General features: G+C 43.9%; 1 protein-coding gene across 3 annotated transcripts in view; it reads right to left on the bottom strand.

The window, feature by feature from the left end:
• KIF1B (kinesin family member 1B) overlaps positions 1-14,098 on the bottom strand; it is a 152,513-nt gene that overhangs the window by 38,009 nt on the left and 100,406 nt on the right. For 2 of the 3 annotated variants that reach the window (XM_040987889.1, XM_040987890.1), the window contains exons 21-24: positions 11,247-11,340; positions 9,572-9,720; positions 8,107-8,285; positions 7,098-7,235 (exon numbers count right to left, since the gene is read on the bottom strand). In XM_040987889.1, the coding sequence (XP_040843823.1) occupies positions 7,098-7,235; positions 8,107-8,285; positions 9,572-9,720; positions 11,247-11,340 (560 nt within the window). Of the gene's footprint in view, positions 1-4,496; positions 4,746-7,097; positions 7,236-8,106; positions 8,286-9,571; positions 9,721-11,246; positions 11,341-14,098 lie in introns of all 3 variants that reach the window. The other variant, XM_040987888.1, reaches the window with a different exon arrangement.

Here is a 14,098-nt window from a genome sequence, read left to right as displayed (position 1 = left end):
AACCCTAATTCAAAAATCATTTTTGAAAAAAAAGTTATGTCACATGTCACCCTCCATATATCATCAAACTACCAAAGTCCTATCATATTTTTTTCTGCTTTCATGATTTTGCTCCTAGTGATTTTTTTCTTAAGCAACAGAAACTGGTAATCACAAAGCTTGGGAATGTTCACTGCAACTGGCAGACATGGAATAGAATCTAGTTCCTGCTGTTACTCCTGTCTTCCCACCGGTATATGCTGATCTTTGAACACAAGACAAAAGACAAAGAATGAACACTTGCATCAGGAAATCAAACACAACTAAACGTGCCACACATGCCTGCCTGCGCCGTTCTTGCTCTGAAATCTACTCTAAAACAAAGACAGAAGAAAGAAGAGTGGATGGAGGGACTTCAACTCAAAGTAATGAAAATAATTCTGAAAACAGACAAAATGCGACACAGAAAAAACCAAATGTTAATAAAACTTTTATGGCGTAAATGAAATATGAATGAAAGTTACAACGAAAATAATTGCCAGAGAACACCCAAGCAGGTCGTGATGCCTGCTTCCCTTTCAGTCTGTGCCAAAGCAGGCTAGAAGGCCACGCTACAAAATGGAGGGCACCAGCGTCCAGGCCCCCAATGCTAAAATGAATGTTCTCCTAAAAAGGACGACAAATAATACCATCAAACACCAACTGTCCAAGTTTGAAAGACCAAGATTGTGGTGTAAGGTATAGTTTTACTTTCAACACAGGTGTGGACCGCCTTCTCCTTTGAAGGGCATTCAGTCCAATCTGCCCTCTTTCACCGCCTGGGCCAGTGAAAGCTCCCGGCCTGGAGCGCTCTGCACTCAATGCCACCTCCTGGCTTCAGAGTTCCCATCCGCGGGTGTCATCTGAAACCCCACCATGACAGGCCGCAGGAGGCAAGATTTCAGCAGCTCACAGCACTCATCATGGCTATAACTTGTCATGACTCGTGATCATTTAGTCCTGTGTTACCCACCAAAGTGCAGGCAGGAACTGTGTCTGGCTTTGCTTACCACCGTTTGTAGAGGGCTTGGCATAATGTACTTAATAAACAGCTAGTGTGTGAATAACCATGTACACAAAAAAGCACAAAAATGGTGTATTCTCGAACTTTACATAGAAGTGGAAGATAGCCCAGAAAAAAAGCTTGGGTTACTTCAGAGGCAATGAATAGTAATGCTTATTTTTTTCAAAACCATACTCATGGTGGTTCTCACCTACATGGAACATGTTTAGATTCTTTAACTGTACTTAATTTGTTACCTTTAAAACAGCTTTTCAGAAGCAGAAGTGTTATTTAAATCGTTACAGTAAAGGACGTTCTGAGAGCAAAGATATGAATTTCCTTTCTGGCTGTGGCAAGGGCTGCTCCGAACGTGAAAGTACTAAAGATATTACTGCAGACAGTCCCTTCTGAGAAAAGGAAATTCTGCAATTCCATGGCAAGACCACAGGAGCATTCTCTGTGTCTACACAATGACAGCTTCGGCGGGCAGCTCCTGTCGTGTTCACAAAAGAAGCCTAGCCCCAAATCAATGCTTGGAAAAGTTCTCTTCTGCAGCTTTTTAAACTGGAATTTTCATATTTTCTGTATCTGAGTCCTGAGGTTTTGATCTAGCAGACTGAAGGAGAACAGGGATGGGGGGAGAAGATGTGAGGACATATTAGCAGGAAATTCGGTGAGGTTACACCAAAAAGAGAAACAAATTTGTCAACATAAAGGTATGAGAAATCAGTATGATCATGGGGAGACTCAGAGAAAGAATGTCAGTTCAGATACCTAAGAGGTCACGGAATTACATCCTTTGTCCCCTTTCTACCCAGAAGGCTAGCTTAAACATTTTACATTCATCCCCCAAAATGGTAGATGGTCCACAATATCCCAGCATGCCATTAAGAGAACAGCTAAAGGGACAAGCTCTTTTAGAGTACATGTAAAGATTCGCCAGAGGCAGCCATAGCCCAGAAACCTACAAACAGGATTTCCTAAGAAACTAGACATTTTTACAGGCAAATATATTTGAAATTATGTGCCAAGAGGAGGGGTCCAATGAGGTGAGTCACATAGGCAGCAAGGAAGTCGTTTCTGTTAGACCACTGCACAACCGGGCAATGCTGCATTATTGTCAATTTTATTTGTGGGGGAGAAATATGGCCAAGGGCAAAACTGGATCAGTAGCCTTCATTTTACTGACTGTCATGATTTCACTTCCTTCCCCAGTCTTTCATGCAAATGAAGTCAGTTCTAGAACCTGGAAATTCAAATACATGGAAAGGCCAGCTCCTGAAATTGCTCCATAGGTGTGCTGTGTGCAAGTCAAGGTAGACTCAATCTCATGCATTTGCTATCTGACACAACTACAATGGGCATGGTTAGAACACAGCACGTATTTCCCATGCCGGTTACTGCCCACACTGCGCAGGACTCCTGACTCCAGTCTCCACATGACGAATTCAAACAAAAACACTTCTGAGAAGTCCTATGCAGGATCTTCACCTCGCTAAGCTTCCTCTCCCACTCTTCCTTTCACAACTGAACTAAGAGTCCCTGAGCCAAACGGGTGTCAGAGATGGTCCAGGACCCGAGGCTCTTCCAGACAATGAGGTTGGGGCGCTACACAAGAGAAAGCTGCCTCCTGCTCCCTGGGTTGGCGCACAACATCCCAATGGCTTCAGGGGCTGCTGACCAGGAGCTGCAAACAGGCTTATGGCCAGAAACTTGCACAACTTCCAATCCTCTCGGAAAAAAAAAGGATGGGAATGTGCTGTCGGACATACACAGCTCTGAAATAAAGTATCATTTATTGTCCCATTGAGTGTAGACATCTTGATTTTTAATACAAATTAATTTTCTTGAAATTGTAAACCTTTCTTCCTGATGATACACCAGTAGAGAATAATGCTCATTGCTATATAATCCTTTCATTCATAGAAACACCAAATTCTAAACATCTCTTGCCACTATAAAACTCAGAGTCTCCACAGTATTGTGAGTCTGTTATGACTTAGGCCTTTGATCAGGAACCGTTTCTTCTTACCCCTTTCCAAGGTGGTGATCACCTTTCATTATTTATAAAATTCCCCTGACCAGATGACCAACATCAAATTATAAGCTAACATTTAGAATCTAAATCCCTGCTGGGACAGGAGACTGCAGGCGCTTTAATTTTTAGGTAACTGATGTTCATCCAGGCAACACTGACACAACTCTCTTATTTTTAAAAGACCTAAAAATATGTGATTTTTGGGCCCGGCACAGTAGCCTAGCAACTAAAGTTCTCACCTAAAACGTGCCTCAGGTTCCCATTCGGGTGCTGGTTCTAATCCCAGCGGCCCAGCTTCCCATCCAGCTCCCTGCTTGTGGCCTGGGAAAGCAGTAGAGGACAGCACAAAATTTTGGGACCCTGCACCCACATGGGAGACCCAGAAGAGGCTCTGGGCTCTTGGTTTCAGACTGGCTCAGCTCTGGCCACTGCGGTCACTTGAGGAATGAATCAACAGATGAAGATCTTCCTCTCTGCCTCTTCTCTTCTCTTCTCTGTATATCTGACTTTGCAATAAAAATAAACAAATCATTAAAAAATATGTGATTTTTCTAATGCACAATTAAATTTAATACTGTGAAACCTGGATATACTTTTTGGTTAATCCAGCCACTGCTCTACTATTGAACTTGTAAGTGAAATTCCTGCAGTGTGAAGACTGGTCGCAGACAAAGACGGCAGTCTTTGGAACAGGGGCCTGGCGAGGCCTGCATCACTGCAGATGGACATACAGACTGAAGGCCAGACAATGCCCCAATTTGGTGACCCAAGCTCAACACAAAGCACTTTCATGCAGTACTGAACAAATATTCATTGTTGAAAGTATCAATAGATCATTTTTTTGAGATTCATCATTATAAAGCCTATAGGTGAAATTTTAGCAGAATCCAGAGTCCTAAAGCTAGGCGTCATGGACCTAGCCAGAGGAAGGCAGCCATGTCAGACCAAGAGGAGATCTGGCTTGCTTGCTTTGTCTTGGGATTCGGCAGATTAAGCAAACAGTAACCCCAACCCCATGGCTGACTCCACTCTGTTCTGACTCCTCAGGAGTCACAAGCTCCGAGTCTGGCCTTGGCCTTGGTCTTGCTCTGCCTGCTTTCTCACACCATCCCCATTTGCTTCCTCAGTGACATTCTTCTGGAAAGGAGACATTTAGACCACAACACCACCACTGGACTCATTATGTTCAACTCTTAGCTTTAATTTCTCCTTTAGAATTTTCTTCTTGAGAACAAATTTACCCGGCTATTTAGGACATGGAATCTTCCATGTAGTTCTCATAGCCTGGTGGATGTTTGCACAAAACAGACTGGGCCTTCACACACAATGTCCCCGTCAGCATTCATGGAAAGCTGAAGCAAGGTTACCAAAATCGCACAGAGGCCTTTAGAGCAAGAGCTGGTCCCTTTTAGCCTTTCTCACAAGAACCTCACCAACCTTCCCACTAAAATGAACCAAGGGGATCGGTCGTAAAACGGGTCATGCCCGTCACTGAAGAGGTCGGACCCCTCCTCCGTCCCTGCGTCAGAGCCGGTGTCATCCACGAACGCCTCCTCATCAAAATCCTCCATCTCATCTTGCTGCTCGTCAGCCAGCTCAGTGATGTCGGAATCGGCCGTGGAAAAAGTAGGGGAGGGTGTGCGGTCAGCAAGGCGCTCATTCACACAGCCGTGGAAAATGGGGGAGCTAGACACCAGGCGAGACGCCAATTAACACAGCCAAGGAGAGAGGAATAGTTGGTTAAAAGAGAAGCTGCACGTGCCAACAGGACAGAATCCACTGTGAGAATTAACACAGTAAAAGCAATTGAGAAAGCAAAAGGATCAAATCAGCTTAAATCATCAGAATCAGGTAAAAGGCAATGGGGAAATCTGAAAAGGTTCTACAATGATGCATCCTTAGGACAAGAAAAGTAAAGGAGATCTGGTAAATCTCATACCGTAAAGCATTCGTATTCTCTAGTTCATACAACAGGTCAGCTTCCAGACCTCAGAAGTATCAATTTAAACACTAACACAAAATAACTGTTCTTTATGCATTTATTTAAATTCTTCCATCATCTTGGAGCAGAAAAAAAAATGGATGGGGGCTGTCACTGTGGCACAGTGGGTAAAAACCACTGTTTGCAAGAACAACATCCCATGTGGATGCTGGCTTGAGTTCTGGAAGTTCCACTTCCCATTCAGGTTCCTGCTAATGGCCTGGAAAGCAGCAGAGGATGGCCCATGCCCCTCATGTGGGGACACATGGAAGATGCTCCTGGCTTCAGCCTGGCTCAGCTCTGGCCATTGTGGTCATCTGGGGAGTGAACCAGTGGATGGAAGATCTGTGTTACTCCCTCTCTAATAAACAAGCAAATCTTTCAAAAAAGAAAAGAGATGGTATAGCCTAGAGCAGACATGGCTGGCCAATTCATCTTAAAAAAAAAAAACAAACCAATACAGGGACCAGCATTATGGTAGAGCGGGTTACGATGCCCTCTGTGATGGCCACTTTCCATGTCAGAGTACAGGATGATTCTTGGCTACTTGGCTTCCAACCCAGTGTCCTTAACACCTCGGGGCAGCAGCAGATGGTGATTCAATTACTTGGACCCTCCCACTCACATGGGAGACCTGGCTAAGGCCTTGGCCTGGCTCAGCCCTGGTTAATGCAACCATTTAAGAAGTGAATGGAAGATCTCTTTGTTTCCATCTCTGTCACTATGGCTTTCCAATAAGCAAAAAATCTTATCAAATAAATAAATAAATAGTAAGTTAGTATGGTGACACAGTAGATTAAGTTGCCACTGGGCAGCATCAGCACCCTGTACTGACTGTTGGAGTTACGGCTGCCCCACTTCCCATCCAGCTCCCTGCTAATGTGTCTGGGAAAGCAGCAGGGAAGGGCCAGGAGCTTGGATCTCTGCTACCTACACGGGCGGCCAGGATGGAGTTTTAGGCTCCTGGCTTTAACCTGTTCCAGCCTCAGCCACTGGGGCTGTCTGTGAGGTGAACCGGTAGATGGAATATTTCTCTCTCTCTCTTCATTTCTTCTCTCCCTTTTAAGTAAACAACTAAACCTTTAAAAAACTTAAAAGCTTTCAGAATGGTGTGAAAAAGACATACTACATCTTTACAAAATATTGAATATTGACTGCAGTAACTTTTTTCCTATTTATTAGTATAATCTGAACTCACTGCGAGAGAGCAGACAGAGGCAGACCAGCTAGAAGCTGACTACTGTGCTAAATTCAGCTACTTATCCATCCCTTTAGAGATCAAAAGGTTTCTGCAACTGAAAATCTCCCTGCCTTTTTTTTTTTTTTTAATCTCTCTGCTTTAGAAAAGTCGAAACCTCTGGGCCTGGTGCAGTAGCCTAGTCCTTGCCTTGAACACGCCGGGATCCCATATGGGCACCCGTTCTAATCCCAACAGCCCTGTTTCCCATCCAGCTCTGTGCTTGTGGTCTGGGAAAGCAGTCAAGGATGGCCCAAAGCCTTGGGACCCTGTACCCACGTGGGAGATCTGGAAGAGGCTCCTGGCTTCAAATTGGCTCAACTTTGGCTGTTGTGGCCACTTGGGGAGTGAACCAACAGCTGGAAGATCTGTCTCCCTATGTCTCCTTCTCTCTGTAAATCTATCTTTCCAATAAAAATAAATAAATCTTAAAAAAAAAAGAACAAGAACAAATCAGATCACGTCAAGATTGCAGTCTGATAAGGCAATACTATGATTTCAACCTGCAAGATGCTGATACAAGTTTCCTTTCTCTTCTAAATCTACTTCCATCAGCTGTAAAGCCTTTTGTTCATGAGCAAGATGCGTGAGCCAGGGAGGATGGGCAGGACCTTTGGTTGAAGATCGGAACGACATGCTTGCTGAGAGACTCTGAGGGAGTCTACGCCACGTGACCCAGCTTCATCTATGTTGATCATACCTGGGACCGATTCATCACCCTCTTCTCTCTTACAGCTTCCTATAATACCTGAGCTTTTAGACTCTTAAACTGAACATATCCATTATTTAAAAAGGAGGCATCAACAGAACTGTCACGTACCTTCCCACAAGTTTGAACCAATGGAATCGGTCATAGAAAGGATCGCGGCCAGTCATTGTGGTCTCATTGCCTTCCTGGGCGTTGGAGGCCGTCTCCCCCGCCCTGTCATACATTTCTCGCATCAGATCCAGCCTCTGCCTGTTCAGTAAGCACACAGTGCATTTGGTTAATGCCACGAACTTGTAATAAGCTCTTGTTTAGAATGTGTTTTCCATACCAAATTTTCTTCCTAAAAGAACCTGTTCCCTGGAGCATGCCCTACATCGGGGATCTGGGATGGGTGGGAGACTGGGTGGGGCTTCTCCCTTTATCTTCCCCTCTTACTCCAGATAGAAAAATAATGTAGAAACAATAGTCTTACCCACTTTCCTGTAGCCCTTGACCCTTTGTGCCCTAATCAACTATGTAAAGATTATCAAAATAAAGTAATTACAAAAAAAAAAAAGAACCTGCTCCCTCCATTTAATATTATTAAAAAGAACGGAGGCCAAAAGTGGAGGCTCTAAAATGCCCAGGAATTAAAGCATCAGGGACTACAGACAGGTGACTAAGAGACCAGAATGGGCACCTGCACTCTCCTAGCTGACTCGAAGAAAAGACAGCGTGTAACACCGCAGGCACACCGACACACTGGGAATCGCCTCCCCAGATGGAATGTCAAGGAAGACAGTCTGCAACTTCTTCCTCTATTACTGGTCACTGTGAGGTCCAGGACCGAAAATCTGAGTAATTTCTAGAGCTAACATCATGGAACTGGAACATTTAAAATGTAACAGGGTCAATGAAGAGTAAATTTAAATATCTACCAATTTCAAAAGTGTTTGAGGAGTTGAATTTGTTCACTTAAAATATGTGGATGAATGCTACTACCCCCAGCCAGCAATGGCAATCTGGAAACCACAGAAGAGAAAGCCCAGTGTCTGCAGAGGGCCGAGCTGAAGGGAATCCACTCGAGCCTTGCACTCCAAGACCCAGATGGAACACTCAGCCAGGACGAGGACGGGCATACTTGAGCTTCTCCAGGGACCAATAGTGTGTGGCTCCGTTCTTGAGATCCTGGACTTCCACAGCCACCACTGTGCGGGGAAAAGGTCTGTGCTCGTGAGCTCTGTCCGTCTCGGTGGGAAGTAAGTCAGGGGGCAGAGGGGAGTACAGCGTGTCCGTCAGCAGGACAAACTGAAACTGCACCTGAGTGGAAAGAATAAACCACCAGTGAGTGGCTGCCAGCAGAAAGGTTTCAAGACCAGCTCATGCCATCATGCCCCATGGGAAGGGTAGCCAAACTGTTCTAAGAGCTCAACAGCCTGTGCCTAGTTGCGGGGAAAGAAAGGTCATCTATATAGTAATCATAGGGAACAAGCTGAATTTCATATTAAACTGTTCACAGACTTTGTTTTCCTAACAATCTCAATAAGTATACTTTGGCCATCTAAATGAAGACCTTTGCAGGACTTATGCAACAGCCTGTAAGGTGGACCAGGAGTGGGTCTCTAGTCACTCACCAATGAGATGATGAACACATTCTGGGTTTCCCATCTGAAATACCAAGCGTTCCAAGCACTGCTCTGAAAAGGGGCTCCTATCTGAGCAGCACCTTCATGCATCCTGCCACCTTCTCCTCTCTACTATCCTGCATTCTCACCAACAACTATTCATAAAATGCGAGGCACAGAGGTAGGAAAATGAGAAGGGTTACTGAAATTATGAATGAAAAGGCATCTCCAGCTCAGAGAGCCAGAGCACAGGTCCAGGAGGACACTCTGCCCACAGGCAGGCAGACTGTGCTTAGCCTCGCACAATGGTGCTTGCCTCTGTGTCGCCAGTCAACAGGCTGCTTGTCACAGGGACACAGAGAAGGAGGATTCAACAGCCGCATGCGCAGCTGTGGTACAATTACAAGAGCAGGTAATGTCTACCGTCATTGACCTGGCCCAGGCACTATTCTAGGTACTTGCTGAGTCGTATTCATTCTTTCACCCAGCTACCACCACCCTCCCTACCCTGCCAGGTGGCAGGTCCTATGTAAGCCCTTTCATAGGGGGAATGGAGGCCTGTGGCTGGCCAGAACATATGGACCTGTCCACCATGTGATGGGTTCCTCAGGCCCTACCAAGAGGAGCCAATCTGTGGCAAGGGCAGGCACAGGACTTGCAGAGGCAAGCTTCATGGGAGAAAACCAAATGAAAATTGAGTTTGCTTTGTTCCTACAGAAACTCAAGAAAGGCATTCTTTTGCCAATATTCCTCTCTAGTTCTCATCATCTCATCAGAAATAAGTCTCCTCATTTATAAAAACAGAAAATGTCTACATGCAAAATATTTAGAAGATAAAAATGTAATTAGTGTTCCCTACGTTCTGGGCAGACACAAGAGGCTCTCCCCTGGCAGCCGAGTTCTCCCAGGGGAGACCCAGGTCCATGAGAGAGCCTGGATGAACCCACAGCAGACAAAGTTGTGTCTCCCTACCACCCATACCTTCTTCTTCAATTCCACACTGATGGCGTTGGCCTCCTTCAGGTACACGGCATTGCCCCAGAGTAAGTCCCTTAATGAAGTAAACTGGTGAGACTTCCACTTCCGGAAGGCCCACTGGGCCAACTCAAATTCATGCTGCGTCCAAGCAACTGAAAGGACACAGGGGGTAGATTAGTGAGGCTCCCACATCGCCCTCCTCTACCCTCGGCATTTTCACATCAAGGGACTTCTCCAGCTTCTTCTTCATGCAGCTGCTTGTTTTCCTTCTTTTTTGCCATTTGAGATTTTATTTATTTATTTATTTGAAAATCAGAGTTGCAGAAAGATGGGTGCAACAGTCAATGCTACACAGGGCAAAGCTAGGAGCTGCATCCGGGTCTCTCACAGGGTGGCAGAGGCCCATACGCTTCGGACACCGTCTCCTGCTTTTCCCACGAGCAAAGTGGATCCAAAGTGAAGCAGGTGGAACACAAAATGGTGCCCCCACGGGGATGCCAGAGTCACAGAAGGCAGCTGAGCCCACAACACTCTCATCTGCCCGTTTTGCTTTTATTTTTCTTCCATTTTAAAGGTTCATGACATTTTGTTGGCCTTACGAAGATAGTATACAGATTTCAGAAAATCTTTTAAAAAGTCCTACTTATTTTAAACAGGCTATCACAGAAATACATTTTCTCTTTTTCTTAAGGCTATAATTTTAATGAATGGTTTTATTTAACAGTAGCCCCCATCCTTTGTAGGCTGTATAGTTTGGTATATTTCTGTTTTTCTTCTAGTAAAAAAGAAAAAAGGTCATGGATCCGTCAGATATTTCAAAACAAAGAACCTGGGGTCAGTTATTGTGATGTAGCAGGTCAAGCTACCACTTGGGACATGTGCATCCCATAATGGCACGTTGGTTTTAGTCCCAGCTACTCTTTCTTCCAATCCAGCTTCCTGCTAAGGCATCTGGGGAAGCTAATGCATCTTGACAACTCAAATACGTGGCCCTGTCACCACCTGGGTGAATCAGATGGAGTTCCTGGCTCCTGGCTTCAGCTAGGCCTGTTTGTGGGCATTTAGGGAGTGAACTAGTAGATGCTATTCTTTCAAATAGATGAAATAAGATGAATAAACATTTATGAAGAAGAAAACAATGTGATACACAAATTATGATTTCCTTCAAAGTTGATCTAAAGTCTTGAGACTACCGAAAAAGTGTGGTAAGAGCACTAAATTATAAACTAAAAACAAGGAAAGCCCCAACTCAGCTAAGAACTAAGTTTTATAATTAGAAAATTGCCCAAAAGCACCCCAGTGGCACATTCTAAAGTCCTCATCATGAGGGACTCTGATACACACCAGCAAACTGAACAGACTGGCTCAGAGATCCAGCTCCGCTCTGCTTTGGAACACGGGTGCACTTTGTTTTACAGTAATTTAACATGGTGCATGTAAACTTTCCAGGTGACCCACACGAAGACCGTGCTCAGAAAACTTGGGAGGTTCCAAGGAACGTATCCACCTCACCCCCACCTCACAGCACAGAACCTGGAGTTTCAGCACCAACTGCCTTTCAAACCTTATTTCACTGGTCACTAAAAATGAAGGGCCAGCTTTGTTCACAGAATAAACAACAAATCTGAAAATGAGGACCCAGAAGATACATAAGAACGTTGCAGTCTCTAGAGTTCACCTTCTTCCTCTTCCTCTTCTTCTTCTGTTGTCTCTGCAGTCAGGGACCGGGTCTCCACCTGCTTCTGCAAGGCCTGCAATTTACTTTCATAGTCCTGAATAAAAAGAAAGGAGATGCCATGTAGCAGAGAAAGGAACTAAGAGGGAGAAAACAGAAGTGAGAGGACTAGGGAAGGAAGGAGAGAAAAAACAAAGATGGAGAATGAGAAGGGGTGGAAAAACCATGGTGAGAGGACAGAATGTAGAGAAATGCTCAGGAGAAAAACACAAGAGCTCACGTCACAGCACGGACTGGGTGAAAGGCGAGGAAACCTGCTCTTAACTGCAGTCTGTCCAGCCGCTCAGTGTTCTTTAAGCGGCATTGTGGACAGAGAAGGGGAGGGGAAGGAGAAAAGGGCATGCCTTTCAAGCATGAGAAATACTTCAGTCATACAGTCCACACTGAAGAGTTCACAGTGAGACAACACTGGGAAAGGTGAGATCCTCAACAAAAATTAGGAGTGTAGACTCTGCAGCACTCCGTGGTCAACTGACCAGCTCTGCAGAGGAACAGTGAACTGGTGAGGACAGCCTCCGGGAACTGAGAGCTTCTGATGCTACTACGAGTGACATAATTCTAGATTCCATGTGGTTACGTCAGGCGAGATTGGTGGAGTATTAACTCCCTATCTAACAGAAGGACCAACAGATGAACTACCTCAAAACACCTGAAAGCCTTCTTAAATTCCAACACACTATCAAAATAACAGGTAATGTTTCTTAAAAATTATGTTGTAAGCATATCCACCATCCAGATTTGGTTTCTAAACAGCATTTGCCACTGAAGGGACCCAGGGTTCCTTGGAAAAATGAACAATGCCCCAGTTCAGAGCCAGGAAGGGGCAAGGTGAGCAGAGAATAGCCTCTGGCAGAAAAGATAGCAGAGGTCATTTCTAAAGGTCACAGGGTCCCACTGGCCGAGAGAAGTACGTCAGCAAAGCACAAAGCACAATTCAGTAAAACAAGAACCCATGAGCCCACAGTGACAAAAGGAGAGAATAGAGAAACCTCTTCTTTCTAAGCCAGGCAATCAATGAAAATGACAACTGAGAAATCACACTTAAACATCTACAAGCCCTGATGTGGAAGCTAAGTCAGGCAAGGATCATTTTTTAAAAATACTAAATTAATCAAGTGAAAACTAGATGTAAAATGGAATATTCAAATGATCCAAAGTCTACCCAGACACCTATAAATAAGGACAATAATACGTTTACAAGGAAGAGAGTGGTAATCTTCACATTAACTACATTTATTAAACTTCAACATTGTCAACAAGACAAATTCATGTGTTTTATATATCAATGTGATTCAATGGAAAATACTCAAGGTCACCTTTACAGCATTCTTAACAAAACATTTAATCTAACGCTGAGGAAACAATGACACCAAGGTGGCCTACAGTGTTTAAAAATATCAACGTAGTAAGATTTAAAATTTCAGAGAAGGAACATTTAGTCTAGCAGTTAAGATGGCGGTTAGGACAGTGAAGTGCCTGGATTTTCACCCCATCTCCTGGGACGCGGCAGAGATGGCTCAAGGGGTTGGTCTTCAGCACTCAATGTGAGAGCTGGGTTGAGTTTCCAATTCCAGCACCCCTGTGCTCCCACACACACCAACCACTGTGTATCAAAGGAAGTGTACCAAGGATGGGAATGCTCCCTCTCCTCAGCAATAAAAACGATTTTAGCAAAAATTAATTAAATATGATGCATTAACTTCAAATCGATCTTAGATTAAATTCTAATTGAAAAAAAAAGATTTTAAAAATTCATTTGAAAGGCAGAGTACCAGAGAGAAGAAAGGAAAGAGAAAAACAGATCTTCCATCCACTTCTTCTCTCCCCAAATGTTCACAATGGTTGGTTCAGGGTCAGCCATATGCCATGTGCCAGAACTCCATCTGCGTCTCCCATGTGGGCAGCAGAGATCAAATCTTTGTGCCATCCTCTGTTACTTTCCCATTGGTATTAGCAGGGAGCTGGATTTGAAGCAAAGTACATATGGGAAGCTAGGTAACAGTATAGCAGGCACTGGCTTTGCTCATTGTACCACAAGACTGTACCTTTCCTATACTACGACCAAAAAATTGAGATAATAAGATAAACTTGAAGTGGGTTGTATGTTATATACTGTATTTTATATGGATGGGAAAATGATATTGAAGATAATTCCTGATTTTAGGCATGTAGGGCTAAAATGTCATAATGTGTTAACGTCAAGTGGCTTAAAAATACAGTAAATCTGGATATATAAATGTTCATTTCACTATTCTTTGAAATGTCTCAAATAGGAGAGGGTGATTTTTTTCTCTCTAAGAAGCTCTATATTGTCTGGGTTTCTTTCAGTAAAAATAGAAAAGGCTGTTGATTTACTTAAAAATCACCAAGTGGTAAACACACTAGTATTACATGAGAGGATTTCTTCAAGAGAAAATCGACAAGCTGGTCCAACTACTGAAGAAAACAAAGCTTTATACTCTGATCTGTTCAGGAATGAGGCTTAAAGCTTAGACTGCCCTTTAATGGCAATAAAATTAACCTAAGAATTCCCAACACCAGAGAGCCTAAAAACCGGGACTGCATTTTAACCAGCAACAGACAGTCCAACTATCAACACCATCTCCAGTTCTGATCCTCTTCTAACAGGAGCTTTCAACAGGACATTCATTATTTCCCCAGAAAAATAAGATTTTCTTTCAAATCATGCATGCTCAGACACATACTGCTCTATTCATTTGGTGGGTGAAAACCTAGATAATTTGCAACCATGCTAACAAAATAATCCTATTTTTCAGCTGTCATTTATATTTCCA

This window comes from Ochotona curzoniae, unplaced genomic scaffold, assembly GCF_017591425.1.
Source record: "Ochotona curzoniae isolate NIBS_2020 unplaced genomic scaffold, NIBS_Ocur_1.0 contig_4792, whole genome shotgun sequence".
Classification (NCBI taxonomy): Eukaryota; Metazoa; Chordata; class Mammalia; order Lagomorpha; family Ochotonidae; genus Ochotona; species Ochotona curzoniae.
Note: the sequence above shows the minus strand (reverse complement) of the source record. Positions and strands in the feature narration are given on the sequence as shown.